The sequence below is a fragment of the Schistosoma mansoni genome, chromosome W (genome assembly GCF_000237925.1).
Source record: "Schistosoma mansoni strain Puerto Rico chromosome W, complete genome".
In the NCBI taxonomy this organism is placed as follows: domain Eukaryota; kingdom Metazoa; phylum Platyhelminthes; class Trematoda; order Strigeidida; family Schistosomatidae; genus Schistosoma; species Schistosoma mansoni.
In genome coordinates this window covers 51,293,493-51,312,942 of record NC_031502.1, presented here as the reverse complement: position 1 = coordinate 51,312,942, position 19,450 = coordinate 51,293,493, and the positions used below count along the sequence as shown (strand labels likewise).

The 19,450-nt window shown below is 32.2% G+C and overlaps 1 protein-coding gene and 1 non-coding gene across 2 annotated transcripts in view; both read right to left on the bottom strand.

Moving 5' to 3' along the window:
• Smp_139740 (putative rap gtpase-activating protein) overlaps window positions 1-19,450 on the bottom strand; it is a gene marked incomplete at both ends in the record, with an annotated part of 60,495 nt that continues 41,045 nt past the window's right edge. The window contains 8 exons of the mRNA XM_018790074.1: window positions 1-135; window positions 509-769; window positions 4,297-4,567; window positions 6,006-6,340; window positions 9,921-9,988; window positions 11,464-11,554; window positions 14,711-14,945; window positions 18,907-19,204. Coding sequence (XP_018655454.1) covers window positions 1-135; window positions 509-769; window positions 4,297-4,567; window positions 6,006-6,340; window positions 9,921-9,988; window positions 11,464-11,554; window positions 14,711-14,945; window positions 18,907-19,204 — 1,694 coding nt within the window. The remainder of the gene's footprint in view (window positions 136-508; window positions 770-4,296; window positions 4,568-6,005; window positions 6,341-9,920; window positions 9,989-11,463; window positions 11,555-14,710; window positions 14,946-18,906; window positions 19,205-19,450) is intronic.
• Window positions 18,563-18,633, bottom strand: Smp_tRNA_01986_Pseudo_TTG.1.1. The gene has a single exon. It is a non-coding gene (tRNA).

Below are 19,450 nucleotides of genomic sequence, written 5' to 3'. Positions count from 1 at the left end.
TTACTTTGATAAGTGATACGGCTTTAATTTATGCGTCACTTCCTTTTCATCAACTTCCACTTGAATAACTTTGACCATCTTTGAAAATTTTATTCGCTGAAATGTCTTCATCCTTTTCAATGATTCCTTGGGCTCCTGTCGTTGTTTGGAGTTGTGAAAAACAGGGTATTATGCAGACATCTAAAAGTTTAAGTGAACTAACTGACTGGATCTATACTGTGTATTGTTACCGTTTGAATATAATGCTTCCATCGAAATTGTAGATGCACATTTCTGATTCCAGTCATCAGATGAAGATCAATCAACGATTAGGCTGTGGTTAACTGCTTTTATTGGTATATGGTCAATAGTTTATATCTTTGTACATGAAGATAGTGCATAAAGAAGTATGTATATAAATATGTATATTTATTACAGAAAAATACTTTGAATAATTATATGTACATGTATGGTGTGATATATATATCATCTACAAATCTATCTCGTTATTAAAACTATGAGATTTTACCTTAGATTTCCTCCATATGTTTGGATTACTACTTATCTGTTTAATTTTCCCATTGATAAAACTTAACTTGGCTTTCTTACTGTTGTAATTCTTGTAAATCGTTTCATTTGGCTGATTCATCAGTGAAGTAGAAGTATTAGTGGTTACAGTTTGGTGTTCTATTTGCTTATTCATACTGTCCGATTGACCGTTACGAAGTTTACGATTTTCCTCCAGTAGATCAGCACACATATTTGCCAAATGATTTCGACGGGATTGTTCCTAATCGGTAGAAGATTTTCATTATTATTACGATCTGAACATTGATATTTCTAAGTAAAATGATCATTAAGAATAATGTATATAAATTTTGTAGCAGTGAATTGCTCTATGGAGAAGCGAAAGTGATTTAAGAGTTATCGAACTTGGGAATATTTCCTGACTTTCAGTGTTTATATGGCTGAGGTCACTCCATGAGGCTGAGTATCTTCGCAGATTACGCGATATTTACGATACCTTCCCATGTTTTCCCATAATTTCCATTCGACTATTCACAGAATGTAGTGTGCTTGATTTTTTTCTTCATCGTACTTGTTATTTGAAGCAAATAGGTCATAATCAGAGACTAGTAGTCCTACATTGATGCTATCTTCTGGTCTGACTTAATAAAAGTGAGCTTAAAACGACGAATAGCTTTGACCTACAATATGTCGTCTAAGCAGCTATTATACCCGCTTATCTAAAATGTTTGAGCAAGGGTTTTGAAAACTTTGATCATTAACTTATTTTTTTACCAATTGGGTGTTATTTTTCCTTTGATTGTTTCCTTATTAATTCGTGGCATGATATGATTTGTTTGATCATTATTATTATATGATTTTAATTATTTTTGTTGTGTTTGCTTATCTTACCTTGATTTCTTACTTCTCGATAACATATTTGCCGAATTGTACTACTTCAGTAGTGAATTTCACTCTTCATTTTAAGCATATGGTGCATCATATTCCTCTATCGTTAAATGGCGTTACTAAATATTTACATAAATTTGCTACTAATAATTGTAAATTTCTAGCATTTATAACAGTTATTTACAATTTTGACGCATTTACAACGGATCAAAGTTTACTTAAAGCATGTACTTTGTGGATCATAGCTTACAACATCAATGATAGATGTATTTTTATTGAGTTTTTGTTTACTGAACACAGACTGGAGATAAGTAGTATGAATATTTTAACTGTATTTATAATCTTTCTTGTCATTGATTAGTAAGGTATTTCTGTATCTTCATTCAGTTCCCGTTATTTAGTGTTCCCTTTAAAATTATCACTGTTGATATGTCCATTTCACCGCATGTCATGATGCTTTATTAATAGGTTACAATCTTAATTCATTAGTAACAGGATGTTAATTACTGTTATCAATCAACTTTTTGTATTGATACTTTGAAGGATATTTGGTGGTAGTTGTGTTTCTTATAGTTTAACAAGAGGGTTGGTACAGAAATCGCATGTCAATGGTTTATCTTGTCTTGCTTATTCTATAAAATAACCGTGTCTAATATTTTCGACAATCAAAATTCATAACATTAAGTGTTATTGAAATTTGTACAAATATAGACAGGAATGATCAATGCTGTTAAATAAAAATACTTTATCATGTTTTTAGGGCTACTATCCTAAACATAATTGATACGAAGATAAGTGAGTAGTTATTGATCGGCTTGTGGCCTTGACTTTCGTCTTTAATTATTCATTTGTTAGCTGACAAATGAGTTGTAGAAACAATATTGTAGCTGTTTTTTTATATAAATAGCGGTTTCAATTCCTGGAGATTTCGTTTTCTGAACTCTATTCACTTTAAATGTTGATGTTTTTTAGTTTGGACGTTATTATCTCAGAAGTCCAACCATCCTATCATGTCGATTAGGTTGTCACATCAGGAGTCATCAGTGTAAACCTACCGATTGCTATGAATTAACTACATGGAATTATTGTTTGTCTTTCTTCTTGAGGTTGATGTTTATTTGCTGTCTGAATACCTAGAACCACTAAGCGGCTGTTTTGTCCTGGCTTGGGGTTTCTCACAAGTGCTCACTCACAACCCCCACCGGGGGTCAAACCGAGGAGCTTTGGGTCTTACATTGAAGTCCTAACCGTTAGATCTACTGGAGTAGGATTCAGTAGTACAGTTTAATCCTTAAAAAATTTACCATGCGTGTTAACAATTGTGTGAAATCCACTAGTTCAGTGCTCCCTGGCCTTGAAGAAAATCTCATCTGAGATCAACTTGTGGTGAAAGAGACGTACAAATTAAACTACTCTCCATAAAATCTCTTCATATGAACAGGCGAATATGGTTTCGCTCTAAAAAAATGTTTATCATCTCAATTTTTTAAGAAATCTTGAGCAGTCGTCTTTTAATTTGCTTAGGATTAATGAAACAGCACTACCATATGCATAAAATGATTGTTAAAACCATCATTATTTAGATGTCATGCTGTATGAATGTAGTTTTAAACTTCAATACTAGAACCTCAAAAGCGAGGATAGACAATTGCGTCTTTTTAATTATAAATCTTTAATGCCTATACTGAAAAGTTTGAAGACTGAGGATATAAATGAACATATTTTGATGTCATAGAGAAAATAAAATATTGTTTAGTACTGAAGTTGAACACAGTATTTTAGAATACACATAATTTTCATAGTTGAAATCATGAGTCAATTGAAGCTAGACCACCATGGAAAACCTGCAAGTAACGAATTCATGGGACCCCTGGAGCACGATGAATAGCTGTAGCACCCAAGATAAACATTGTAATAAAAAAAAAAAAGAATCAACAAAAAATAAAAAAAAATAAAAAAAAAAACAGAAAATAACAAAAAAAACAAAAAAAAAAACAAAAAAAAAGCGTAAAAAATGTGAAAAAAAAAAAAAAAAGGAGATGAAAAAAAATACAAAAAAAAACCAACAAAAATAAAAAAAAAAAAACAAAAGAAAAAAAAAAAATGAAAAAAGAAAAAAAAAAAAAAAGGGCTAAAAAAAAAAATCAAAAATCTAAAAAAAAAAAAAGTCTAAGAAAAACACAAAATAAAAAAGGAAAAAACAAGGAAAAATCAAAAAAAGGTTAAAAAAGTAAAACACCAATTCGTCATTTGCTCGGGTATGGAAGAAGCCCAGCGAATTCTCATATTATATGAGTAAGACTAATCAATTTTGAAGAGTGGTGTGAGTTATAATCTTACATTTTGTCTGTCATCAAAATTAGGCACGAAATGGAGAATACATACTAAATACCATTTGAGAAAATGTCTATTAATGACTCATTGCTAGTAAGGACGAACGGAATATAAGTACATACTGACCAGATTAGACTAAATAAGACGTGCCGAATAATGATAATAACACAAGTACACAACCAGTTTCCGTCGTAGTACAAACCTGTCGTATCTTCCTACTAAAGGAACTCAAGAACAAGCCTTTTCACGGTTTCTCCTTGGGTGATATCAAGTCCTGAAGACATTAGTGAACGGTTGCTCACTTTGTGGATTGATTGAAGTTAGACATTAACACCATTGCATGCCGGCTCAGTGGTCTATCGGTTAAGCGCTCTGGCGCGAAACTGGTAGGTCCTGGGTTCGAATCTCGCGAGACGAGATCGTGAATGCGCACTGCTGAGGAGTGAGTCCCACAATACGAAGAAACGGCCGTCCAGTGTTTCCAGGTTTCCCATGGTGGTCTAGCTTTAATTGACTCATGATTTCAACTATGAAAATACACATCATTACCATTAAGAGTTAACTTACCATCAATAGTTCCTCATTTATTCTTCTTAAATGATTTCGAAGTTGATTTTCATTTAATTCTGTTAAATCATACAATTGATTCTTTGTTAAATTTTGTTCAATTTCTGTATTATATTTATCCATTGTATCATTATTCAATTCATATATATTTTGAGATTGTGTAAATGTTTCTCTAGTTATTTTTAATCTACTTTTTTGTTTTATTGGTGGTATATAATCTATTGAAGAATTTTTGAATTTCATATTGGTATTCACTGTTAAATGAGTTGGTCTTTAATGAAAACAAACAAACAAACAAAACAGTGATTTACTAAGAATTGTTTATGTTAAGAATGGTTTTTTGGGTTATAGATTGATAAAAAACATGGGAAAAGTTTAATAATATTGGATATGTATTTTATTCTAGTTTGAAGTCAGTCTTTTGAAGGTATCTTAAAAAAAGATATTGGGTTAGAAGTGATCTTGTTGACCTGGGAACAGTTTATCAGAGCTCAAGTAACAACTTCTAGAGGCCAGTAACATAATGTCTTTTTGTAAGTCGTTTTCTCTGTACTTTAAATGTCTTACCGCCAATGATGGAAATCTATGGGGCAAGGTGAGATGTGCTGTTTTTAGAGCTGATACTTTTTAACTCTCTCCTTTCGGTTCAGGAAGGCAGTTTCACTGCATATACTGATTGTCCGAGGAGAATACATTATTGATGTCACATTGTAATATCATCAGTTGCTTTCAATGTTAATATCTCTCTAACATATCAGTTCTTGACAAAGATATCTTTAGCTATATATTCTTACTTAAGACTATCAGTCAATCATAGAGAGTGACCATCTGAAATTGATAAATTCTATATTCATCAACGAATTAATAGAATGACAGCAAACTATGTAATGATTATATTCCCAGCACTTATTCATTGGTCTCGATGTAGAACTATAACAATACAGTGCTACAATAGACAATGAATTGCTTTGTGTTATATCTAGAACCTTGATTCTTAATATGCCGCGAACTACTTGACTACTTGAACGATAGAACCCGCAAACGTCGCAAAAGAGAGAAGACAAAGACTGGTAAGCAGGAAGTTTATTGCCCCAAACAGTGTCAAAATATAGCACAGAAATCTCGTGTATTTATAGTTTTTGGCTGAAAGTAAATTATCATTTAGGTCAACCAATAAGCACATAGGTATCAAACTAATCCATCCAATGGAGAAGCTCCACGTTGGCATTTCCAGAACATTCCCCTAGCCGTGATTGGATGGAATGTCTGCGGCTCTTCCTGGGCTTCTTAGGGCTTCCGAGAGTCTACCGACGGGCCGTCCTTACACTTCGTACATGCTTTTATGTTTCCCACACTGGATATATTAACTAAATAAACGAATGTGGAATCTGATGTACACATTCTAAGATTAGTTTATTTAATTGCTGCAACCCATGATAACTCCTGAGTTTGATACTTAGTGATTAAGACATTTGAATTTTACGGATTCGAATTCTTCATCTAATTCTGTTTGAACAATTGAATGGAATCACTCAGACTCCCACTCACAAACACTGTATCTCTAAAATTGAGTAAATTTAGATCATGTTTGGTTAATCAATTATATTATACTCATATATGTTATAGTCAAATATTTTAGTTTATCAGTTCTCTTATTCATTAGATTGTTATTCTAAGTAGAACTCAATCATAAAATTGTAAAAACTTACCGACTTTGTTCCAATTTACTGGATGTAATATTTTCATGTAATTTCGTATTCCATGTATTTGTTCCAGTTGATTGTAATCGACGACGTATTGTAATAATTCTAGCATCCGTATTATAATGTGAATTAGTTTTTTCAGTTTTAGCTCGTCTCCATTTTACTGGTATATGAGTTGTTGTATCGGCATTTGAATTTGATGAATTATTTATTGATAAATCATTAGTTTTATTCGAATCCGGATTTAATGTAGATAACGAAGATTCACTTAAATTATTTTGGTTTATAGTAGATATTTTAGTGACTTGTATTTTGTCATTTTCTAGAGTTGGAGAGTTATTCTGAAATGATTTAAGGTAGTTCATTTTAGGGAAAAAAAAGAAAAGAAAGATTGTCTGTGAAAATAGATGGAAATTATTTGATTGTTCATTGGATTGAACATTACCCTGTTTTTTTAATGGAAACGATGTAATCATTTTATTTATAAATGATACTGTTGTGTAATAAGTATGTAGTACTGTGATGTGGTCTACTTATATCTATATAAGTAGTATATGGCGATAGTCAGACATAGAATGTATTTTGGCAGAAGACCGATAAGGAAAGAACTGAAATGAAACGCAATTAGCAGGAATATGCACAAACTATGAAATTGAAGAAGATGGATTGATATTTACAGACGTAACCGTGAAGATTGAGACAATGGATTGTTATTTTGCAAATTAACTGTTTGTTGTATGGTTATCAGAATTTAGTGAGATAGTCTGTAATTTGTGCTCAAATGCATTCGATTGTCCCAACCAGTGTTTTGTACACTATAGTACCACTCTAATAATGATTACAAATTCTGTTATGAAATTCATATTACTTTTATAACTGATAAAGATTATTCTTCTCGAGGAATTTACCCCTTAGAACTGATAATTACAACAGTGCCGACTTCTGACTACATTAAAATGCTGTAAACTTCAAGGAGGATAGCATTGTTATATGGAATTAACACATAGATGAACCTTTTGGCACGAAAGGAGCTATTGAACAAACGTCAATATACCTTTATATGCTTATGTCTGTTTATAAATACATTATTTAATCTTTAAGTAGTTCTTATTACTGATCGAATTGACACTAGTTTAAGTCACTCTATAATTCTGTACTATGTGTTGATGTCACGTGGCTGAACGAAGTTAGCAACAAGCCATGGACCTATGTTTCACGCTATTTGGCACTAGTTGAAGAAACATATCTAGAATTGTAGGGGGATTATGGATACACATTGGAAGATGGTTATGAAATATTGTCAGTTAATTGAAGTTAGAAATATAAACTGTTGGAGGCCGATTCAGTACTCTGAAGTTTAAGTGCCTGCTGTAGGACCTGAAGGTTCCGGTTTGGTCTCAAGTGATTGGGGATGAGATCGGCACTATTGAGAAGTGCAATACTAGTATGAAACAACTGTCTGGTTATTTCTATTCTTCTGTGATTGGTTAGCTAAGACCAGTTAATGATGTAAACCATGAAGCTATAGTTTCAAGTTACTCAAATTAGTTTTAAAAGTTGGTTAGACGTAGAGAGAATGATTGTTGAATGATAACCTTGTAATTTTTGAACTAGATGGTCATAAATCCTGTTAAATATGTTATAGTTTCTGATTATATTTATATCAATTATTCTATGATGACAAAATATTTTAAACTATACAATGACGATGTAGTTGATCGTTAACTTGCTATAAATAACAACGATAAAGCGGTGACCTATCTGTTAAAGCAGTTAATATTTATCAAGTAGGTTGTTCCATCTTGAGGGAATGCAAGTAGTGTTATATGATTTCCATCCGAACTATGTGACAAAAAACGAATACTTTAACCTACATTTGATGAATGAATTACTGTTTTGTCTAAAATAGTCCTGAGATAAGTATTGATAACAATGATAAGTTTGGTTAGTTTCCTTCGGTTTGATAGTTATAGTTTAAAACAAGCTAGTAAGTTTGCAATATATATCCCAACACAAATAAATGATCTGAGTCTAATAGAAACAAATATGTATAAAAGCATGCGGTGAAACCCTACACACGAAAGTAAACTCAAATATCAAATAATCATCTTTATAACTGGTTATTTTGTTAAATATCGAATTTTCATTTCTTTTCGATATATAACTTCTGTTCTCCCACTAATTTGAAAATGAACTTATTCAAAATAAAAGGAATATATTAAAGCTTCCATTTTAAATGTTCGTACTATTATCTAAAAAGAGATTGTAGTGGCTTAGCTTCGTTAATCAATCATCTTGATAACCGTTATTATATAAATCCCAACGGTGTTTGAATTCAGAAGGCAATAAGAAACAGCGACTACAATTTATTAGCGGATAGCACAGATAACAAAGTTACAAGTACATCGAGCTAATTTGAATCGGAGAGGCGAATATGTGTATGCGAGCAAATACAGAGGCGAATTTATATTCAAATCGAATAAGATGCAGCTAGGCAAGGCAAATGTAACTAAGAGGATTCGAGTACATATAGACATGCGGAGGAGAAAGATTCATCGAGCGATATTTAAGCTAGAGAGATATGTGAGTAGGCTTTTACATGTGATTAAGCGTACACGTTTATACAGACAAAATAGTGATCATAATAGTAAAAGAAGTATGCAAATTGTTACTGTTCAAATAACACAGTCTGTTAAATAAGTTAATAAAATGGCATGAAGAAAGCTAACCATAATCGAAATTGATTGTAGGAGAGTTGCTATAAGACGGTTTTTAATAGAGAATAGAATTCTTTTTATTAAATGTTCGTATGCTTTCTCTGTTGTTACTCAACTCATTTAGGATATTTTATACTTACAGAATAGTAGAATTTATAGCTTATAGGTAAATCATTCACTGGAAAACGAACACTGTTCTGTTGTCCAATTCTTGATATGAATCACATTTTAACTATCCTGTATCACTGAGTGTTAGTAGCTTGGATCTTTAAGGCAGTAAACGTTTGTTTAAGCTTGTATATAAGCCTTGTTGTTGAATGCTCACAAGTTTATGAAATCGTCACTGGTGTTTTTTGACTGTGTAATTTCTAAGATGATAGCCTATCAAATATAAGACATCGATAAACCAATCTAAAGCACTACAGTAGTTTAGTCATTAATGACGCGACTATTGTTTATTCACCTTAGAATGATGTTAAATTGTAAGAGCGATTTGGGTAAATATGGATTCAAGTTAGGTCAAATAACCTGTGATAAATAATTGTAAAAAATAGGATATTATCACTTCCTTTGAGGTTAGATTGAAAATAATGACTACCATTTTATTTTTTATTTATACACATAAATATTGGTACAAGGGGTACCAGATACATATGCACCGCACAAATCTCATTCGATTTGTGTAAGGGCTGTGATACTGCCCAGGTGCCCAAACTGAAACAGGTCGTTTTCTTAGGAGGCCACACTTGGAGCCTTCGACCTATAGGTCTGATCCACAAGGCAGTGGAGCATCGTAAGGAGATGCAGTCCCATGGTAGCCGGTAAGCAACAATTGATTCATATGCCATTTATTTCCTCAGAATACTGGAGCTCATGTGCACCATTGGTTTGGAATCAGGGTTTTCCAACTCCCCTAGGTGGATTTTCCGTATCCACCAACTCGGTTAAAGCGCCGGACATTCGCTTTTCGTCCTCTCAATTTCGTAAGCAACACCCCCGCCACAAGAAGGCAGTGAGTAGGACTTCCCTGTCAGAGGCTGTATACGCGTGGCCATGTGAGAGCATTTGGAGATGGAGAGCGGACTCTCCCCACTCTCGGCCGTACCAGAGCATATCATTTGAATGGTAACCGTCATCTATCCAAAATTGTTTTTTTCCAGGTATTAATAAAAATTTGCTTAAAGAAATGCTAAGGAAAAATTACCTGATCATTCACGCTCCTTGCATATGTTCCAGATTGATTAGAGATTTCACTGTTAGTTTCATTTTTATCTGAAGACAAAATAGGAACAAAATGTTTGTTAGGGGCTCGTTTTTTGTTTTAGAATTAAATTGATGATTATTACTTAGATACCCCGAAATAACCTCGATTGATCAAAATTTTCTGCATATAGGGATAATAACTATTTGAATAATTAGATCAGTGTAAGGCACAATCTAACTTAATATCTTATATATAGACAATAATTAAGTTTAGCGCTTGATAAATTATAATTGACCATTAGACTGAGTTAGCTATTACGCTTTATAGTTGGAAACGCAGAACATCTCACAGATAATGAATATTTATTAAGATTCTATCACAAACTCGTTTATATTTTTAGTCCTACATTGAATGGAATGAGCAATAAATGAAACCTCCTACTTGAGAGATTAATGTTTCATTTAATAATCTTTTTGAAGATCAACACTAAATTTTTTTTATATGTAAGGCTTTGTTGGTATACAAAAATATGTTTGACCAGTCTCTGTTAGTAACTACATATCCTGAGCTAATACTGCTTTTAGTTACATGATTTTAACAAAGTTAGGTCCTTACATCATACCAGTTGAATACGTTTGTGGAAATCTAGATGTGAGGGCATTACGAGGTTTGAGTTTTGTTGTGAACACCAATACTGGTATGGAGATATACCCAACTAATGAGGCCCAAATAACACGAAACTTTTGTCCTAGATTTCACTGCTAGCTACAATCCCACCTCATTCAATACCTTTCTTCGTTTCTCAAGGTCAAAGAATTACTGGTTAACCTTGATTTTTTTAGCCCTTCTCTACAAAGTATTTCCTAGTTAGTTACTTTTATAGCTGGAGATCTTTTCCCTTCGACTGATCATTTCAAACTTATGTTAAATATATGTTTGCGTACTTTAACTGTTGTTAAGGATATTTAAAATGAAACCATTCTACCCGATTAGTTTCTGTCTAATGCACTGTAATCAAGAATGATTATATCAATAGGAATTATACTGAGACTAACTGTAAGCCAGTTATTTTTGTCTGTAAATCAATTTTATTATCGCAACTGATAATTATTAAGTACATAAAGTTGAATTTTGTAAACTATTCCTGAAATTAGGCATTAGTGTAATTTTTCTGACGAGACTATAATTTACGGACGAACCAATCAGATTTAAGATAGCAGGTTTCAGATTTTGGCGCAAGATTCATCCACTCATTTGGCTAAATACCATTTTGGCATTATAGCTGATATTAGTTCGTGATGAAAACACTAAACATAATTTCTAACCCTAACGTTTAATTAAAAATCCTAATCCTAATTCCTCGTACTAATTCATAATCCTCAGTTAACCCTAGAAAGTAGATGACATTTTCAAGGTTATTTTGCTCAAAGGTCGTCCATAAATTATAATCTCACCATTTTTCTTTTAAAAATAATATTTAAATTGCAAACGACTTTTAGCTGTTTATTAGTAGTATATACATATATGTAAAAAAATTTACTACCTTGATGATTACTGTTGGATATTCTTATTACTGTTTCTTTATTCAAGCATAGTTCTTCGTTTTTTGGTGGACTAACAGTTGATGAATCCATCTGTGATGTGATTAGATCAAAATAGAGGAATAATTTTAATAGTGAATTAGAAATGAATCCATAAAAAATTGTGTTATATCATCTATTTCTTAGGATAACTAAAATATCTCAGTGAATTTTCTTATTTTAGGAATAGATATCCCAGTAACAATTAGAAGTTAATTTTTGTTTGTCAAGTTGTTATGCCCCGATAACAATAGTGAATGGTAATTATGGGATCCATTTATGGATCGTATATTTTCTAAATAATTAAACTACTCATATTCATGTTCCTTTCATTGTGAGCTTTATTTTGACCCTTGAATTATTATTGTACGATTTACCATTCCTGAGTTATACCCAGTCTATTAATTACTGCTCCCCTATTCACAGCCACATTTGGCTAAATCTTGTACAAATGTTATTTTCTATTTTATTGGTACGATGTGGTCAGTCTGTTTGGTATATAAACTCAGTATGTTTGAAATACAATAATTCATATCACAGAGGCTGTTATTGGTGTTCTGGACATAACTGGCTGGGCTAGGTAGAAGCAGGTTCGATAAGCACTCTAGACTGCTCGTACGGTTTTCGTGTGTCACTGTTGCAATCGATAATTCGCTGCTCCCTGATTGGCGGTCTTATGACGCCACACATTAACTGGGCATCCACTTGGCCACAAGATATAACACAGGTCCAAACTATATCTTATCGTTTTTAATTATAATTAATGGGTTTATCAAGAATAATCAAGTTGTCAAATAAATTAATGTATAAGTGAAGTATTTAAGATGGTGGAGAAGATTTGTAACTCAGCTGCATAGTTTGATTGTGAAGCTTTAATTGTCTTTCTAAACAACATCAGCAGAACTCAGTCAGTTAGCAATCAACAAGCATATAAATCGATTCAAATTATCAACCAATCAGAAAAATTATGGACAAATATGTGACCAACAATCAACTCAATGAGAGATACAATCAAAATGAAGAAGTAGGCAAAGGTCAACAATAACCAATAAAGATTGGGGTCGATAGGACAAGTTATGAGTCATATGTGGAGAAATTCGAATGCTTCTCTTTTACCTAAAGTTTGTGCTGATGATATTGTTTAGTAGAACAACCAAAGCTGGACGACCAAACCATTTCGTTCAGAGGAGAAAACTTCACCTAAGTGAAGTATTTAAGATGACTCTATTTCCTAGTTAGTGTGTTTATGAAAGAAATGTATGCATTTAGATACTAATTGACATTGAATTAGAAGTTTTTAAATCCCATTTGAATTAGTTAATTTGAAATGGTATGTTACATTTCATAAATCTATGTATGAACAAAAACCCAACAAGTTGAGTTAAACCATCGTCTGCGAATGCGTCGGTAAATTAAGACGACATCAGCACATAAAGCCATCGAGTTTTAGGATATGCAGACTTCCTGGTTGAGAATCAAACAGTACTCGTGACAAGTGGTTGAAAATCTTCAGTGACATGCTTGAAAACTAGTCACGGTTCTTTATTTAGATTGGATCTCTATCCTTTCCTAAATTTTGATATAACCATCATGGCTAAGAACGCAAACTCCGAATGCACTAGTTCCTTCTAAACTCTCTCTTATGTTCAATCTTCCTTTACGTCCACCATTATTTCTTACAATAAGCCATTTATAATGTTATTTTCCTGTAACATTACTGACATGAATTGTGCGAATTCGGACAGAACGACATTTATCCAAAGTCTCACGTTAATAATGGCTGAAATGTTGGCATACGCTTCATTTATTATCAACAATGAAATAAATAGTAATACAGCAAAATAACTTTTTTCTTTCTCAGCTTCAGAATCAAGATATGACATTGTGATTATAAAAGATAAATTCTCTCAAACATAGAGTACCTTCGGAAATCAAGTATATATAAATTCATGGGATATTTTTTCTAAAATCTCTTTGAATAATAACAAGTCGATCACCAAGAAAGTACCATGTACTTAATTTATTGGCAATGACGAAAACTAGATTCATTTGAGGAGACATATCTGACAAACTTATTTTGTAAATAGTTTTTGATGTTATTTGTATTTATTCTGTCAATTTTTCACTGCATGTACATTTATCATTAAATGATTGTACGTGTTGTTTAAGTGTATGACCTTGAACACCTCCTTCCTTCCGTTTTTGAATCCCACATAGTACGACATTGTTAACTGCTCATAAATAAATACACTCCTACACATACACCTCTCGTACTATCATGCTTGTGGAGATGATAAGCGAACTATTAATTAACTATCATCTATATTTATAGACTGTTGTGACATTCCCATTGTATTCTACGTTTGGTTAACTTACTGGAGCCATCTCAATCTCTAGCCAGCTGTTTTAAGTAACCTCCCTGAATTTTATTTGTGTTAATAACTTATAAGTTGTTTATTATTACATTAACTTTTGGACGTAATAACTTTATTGCTATTTTTGGATTAATATACTTTTTGGTCCTCCACAATCATCTGATGAGCCTCGTGTTCATTCTGATCGTTGTATTGCTTATTTTTCTTTACACGAAACATTGGATTATTTTCCATGTAATGTATTCCCCAAATAAGCTAATCGATATCGATTTTCCTCCAGTAACCACTCTTAATTCATCATCAAACCCTGCTGACAACATTTTAAGTTCAGTCAATGTTATCTCTGAATTTAGACTCCCAACATATGAAGCAAACAACCCAAGAGTCTGGTTTATAAATATAGATGATAGTTAATTAATAGTTCGCTTATCATCTCCACAAGCATGATAGTATGAGAGGTGTATGTGTAGGAGACAGTTTAGAAACAGGCCACTAATTATTGTCAATTTCTTCTACGTTGTTTACTTTCATAAAATTTAATTCCATACTTAGACTTGACATCATTATGGATAGTGCCATAGAAGTTAATCTTTCGCACACTAGGCCGAGGGTCCTGGGTTTGTGTCCCGCGTGCGGGATTGTAGATTCTCACCAGTGAGGACTTCTATACTAGGACGAAACGCCCTCTTATTGCTTCTACATTTTCAGTGGTGGTCTAGATTGGGTCGTCTTGTGATTTTTATTTTAAAAGTACTGCAATCTCCACAAATCCATATCAATTAAGTTTTATTCAGAAAAAAACAATTCCCGGTTTGTATAAAAATAAAAAACATACATGATTTGACTGCTTCATGAAAATTAGCTCAGGTTTACGTGTTCTTCTTCTTGATTGAACACAATTAGCTGTTTCAATTAAATTTATTGTTGGTAAACCATTTGAAGTGAAATCAATAGAAGTTTCATTGTCACTTTTTGTTACTAATTTGTCATCAGTTTTTTGTTGACATTGTGAATTTGTGTACAACTCATTTGAAAGGATTTGTTGAACATCTAATGAATGATACTTTCGACTGGTGTAAAAATGAAAAGTTTATAAAAGCCGATTAATTGATATATGCTTAAAAACCAATACTATTATTAAAAAAAATTCAGTATAAATAAGGCACTGGACGGCCGTTTCGTCCTATTATGGGACTCCTCAGCAGTGCGTATCCACGATCCCGCCTTGCGAGATTTGAACTCAGTGCTTCCAGGTTTTCTATGGTGGTCTAGCTTCAATTGACTCATGATTTCAACTATGAAAATACTGAAATCTCCACAAAACCTCTTCTGATTTATAAATAAAGCGTTTAAAATACTGCTGTTCTTTCCAGAGTTAAAAGTAGAGAGCTGGCTTAGTGACTAAATAGTTTGACATTCAGTCACTGAGTGGCAGGTTTGAACCTTGCTTCATTTACTCAAGTTTCTGAGAGTGGGAGCATCATCAAACCTCATACGTAAGTTGTGATTTGAAATCAAGCACAATAATTTATATCTATTGATGAGTCAATAGTGAAAATAATAAAATTAATGAAAATACAATCACTTTGTAAATAGGTCAGTGGATTTATTTTCTATGAAGATTTTAACTTGCATTTTTCTGCAAAGTTCTTCACTTTACGCGCAGCGGAGAAGGTATATCAGCCAACTCGATTTAATCAAGCGTTAACCGATATCCATCGTCACACAAAAATAAGATACAGACATTTGATGAGTAAGATAAGTTATACACACACATAAGTCCATATAAAGGCAGTCAGGATTGATAAGTGAATAATTAACAAAGTTAAAACGTGACTCAAGAAGAATGGATAAACTGGCCTGTTCAGAAGCTAGAATAAGTTATGTGGGCTTAACACAGTAACTGACGCTACAGATTCTAGGTTAATATTCTGCGTTAACTAATAACAACTCACGACTGAAGGGCCTAACTGGATAATACGCTTACTAAATTAAGTCTGGCGGAAAAAGTTTAACTATGATCCTTATCTTATGAGATGTTATTCATAACGGAACGAAATTTAATGTTAATTTAAACAATGAACTGAATCAATGTGGGGAGTGCAGTCAATGGATAGTGAATCACGAAGACCTCAATGAAAAGATGTTAAAAAAACAAGACAACCAACAATGAAAGACAACTTCCTCCGCAATATGAAATATTTGACGCAGATTGGAATCTTCTAAGGAGCATCATTTCCCTATAGATTGCAGATAACAACTAACACAGAACCTAGGTCTGGGGTTTCTTGTTGACTATCTCCAACCACCCGACATATTTCATGTCAGTTTATACACATAAAAGTTAATCAATTGATAATTTGACCAGAAAAACATCTTAAAGGTTTACTCAGTGTTAAATATATCGGAAGATACTAGCTAGTGTTAATTTTCACCTGTCTATTATCACATTTTTAATATGAATAAATTACTAATTTTACAACTTCATTGTGTAAAGTTGTTAATTTAATTGAAAAAAAATACTAGTCATTCGTTTAGACCTTTCATATAAAGCTGAATGTTCGGGTTGTTATTGGTCAAAGATTGGATCTTTGAAGATAAATGAAGTCTTACATACAACACAAGATATTATTTCCAGAAATTATTGGACTTTTCAAATTGTATAGGAATTTCAAACCTTTATGTGCAAGATTCACTGTAATTTAATGTTATGGCTCAAATCACGGATTTTTCTTGATTAGTCAGCCACTGAAAAATAGGAGGCTTGAACAGCTCTTCCACTTTAGTGTAGGACTCCTCGGTGGTGCTCATTCACATTCTGACTATGGATTGAACCCAGTGGCTTCGGGTCATGTGACTGGTGCTTAATATTTAGACCCCTACTCCGGTATTCGGTAGTTTGCATCCATAACTTCAATCATTTCGCAATCTTACTCACGGATCTTCCAATATCACTCATAAGCAACTATCTCACAGTCGACATAGCTGAGCTGCACAATCCTCGGAAGATCGTGGATCGTGGATGCTCACTTCTATGGAGTCCAGAACAAGAATGAAATAGTTATCGATTCCTTCCAAGGTATTAATGGTTATCTAAATAAGGTCAGTCTGTGATGTAAAATTTGAAATTCAACCACCTCCATGTTACCTTCAGAGTAGTGTGTTGGAAGGCTACTTATTATACATCTGTTAGACTTCTAAAGTACTCCGCTCAATGAAGTCAAATGATGATGTAGAGTAATACAGTTTTTGTCAAAATTAAAAGTCGTAACTTTTTCGGAACCCATTTATTTGAGAAGAATCTGATCATGGAATCCTTTTGTTTCATGTACCAAGGTCAATTGTGTAATTTCAGAAATTTGAATAGACAGTCGATGAGATATATCTATTCATAGAAAATGTTTTGTTGATTAGATTAGTCGACTTTAACACGTATTTTTTTTAAAATATTTAATAATACGAGGAAGTAGTTTTACTTAGATCTACGGAACTGTTGTTCTGGTTATTTCGACCTAGAATACTGAGATACATTTAAGGACCTCAGGTACTCATTTATGTTTTAATAGGTGAGGGTTTTTCTACAAAGAGTAAAATATGACTATTTAGTCGCAAATTTTACTTGAAGTTCGATAGTGGCTAATAATAGAACACCGGACATGTGTTTCTTCTTATTTGCTATTTGTTGGCAAGATATACTTTCATCAAAGTGTTGGTGTTCATATAGGGAGGCATGAAAGTGAAGGTAACGAGTTAAAACGAAGAAAAAAGTGCTCCTTATTGATTCCATTATTAGCCATTATTTAACTTGAACTGAATTGACGATTATTATTTATGTTCCTATTTGAAGATGATTCACTATAAAGGTGATATTATATAAGCTACTTTTGATCTTGATAACTGTTCGTAATTAAATATTTAAAAAAAAGAACAGAAATTCTATATGCAATATGACATTTCAGTAAATTATGATTACTTTTTTTAGTTCTCACCTGATTCATAAATATATAAGTTAGCTTCTTTAGGAGCATGATATTTAAAGTACATTAGACTGTAACATCCAACATAATTCTAGTATGTCTCCAGTTGATACTTGAGAATTAGTAAGGGTTATAATGAAAGGATTTGATTTATAAAAAAAAGATAAGACTTGTTAATTGAACGCTATATTCGGATCTTAAGCTGATCTCGTAACCCCCAAGCTAAATCTAGGACTTCAAATTTATTGATTCACAAAAAGTTTATATGGATATACAAATAATAACTTTTTATATCTTTACATATATTTTCATAAAAAGTAATCTTTATTATTCTTTCACTTTACAAATCTCAAAAGTCGATCTCAAAGACATCATAAAAAAGGTATTGTAACCTCTTAAAATAAATTTAACGTTTGTACATATATGTTATGTTTAATCAGCAGTACATATTTCAACTATTTATGTATACAGAATGGTTAGTTTCATCAAAATTTGCAATTAATGAAAATTAAATAACGAGTTAAAGTTAATTTTAATACAAATCTACCATTGAAACTTAATATTAAGATTTCTAAATTTAGAGTATATAAAAACTGGATTAAAAGTATTTCTAAGCAAAAATGGATAGTGACTAGCAATGAAATCTAGGACGCACGTTTCGTCCTATTTGGGACTCGTCAGCTGGATGTACTTGCATCTCAGAGTTGATATTCACTCTGGGACTCGAACCCCGTACCTATCGCTTCAAACGCCATCGCCTTATCCACATAGCTACTGAGTCCTGATAGCTACCTGTTTGTGCAATTGATCAGTCTCTTGTTGGCATATGTGCATCCTATGCGGACTGCCTCGATATTACCTGAAGTCACAAACTTTAAAAGCAAAGAGACTGATCAATTACAGTCCGAAATAACAATGAGAAGATACAAGTAAACAACAAGTGAATAAAAGTATTTCTGTTTACTTAGTTCATTATATCCCTAGTAACTAAAATGTGTCAAAATGATGAATATTCAATAAAATATTTTTATAATTTTTTATACTTTCTACTTACTTTAACTGTTTCATTTCATCAAAATTTAAAAAATCTTGTGAATTTCTTTTTATTTCTATTTTTCGATTTGAATATACATTTGATACATTAATAATATATGGTAAACTAATTATTGGTAATGATGAATTATCTTTATTTGTTTCATCAAATCTATCATCATGATATTGATGATGGTGATTGATAGGATAGAGTGTTACAGGATATGAAAAACGTATCTCATTTCGACCATTATTATGATTATGTTTAACATATTGATTATGACGGCATCTTATACGTGCACGATTGAATATTTCAATTTCTGGTAAATCACATAAAATTATTTTAATTATATTTTTATTAAATTTTAATTGATTAATTAATGTTAATAAATGTGTTGTAAATTGTATATCATATATTATAGGAAAATAAATATTATAAAATGGTGATATAATATTTAATTTTTGTAAACACCATATTGATTTTTTACTTTGTATTATACGTATTAATTCTGGTAAATGATATGTATTGATTTGTAATAAAATTTGTTTATTGATTTGTTGTTGTT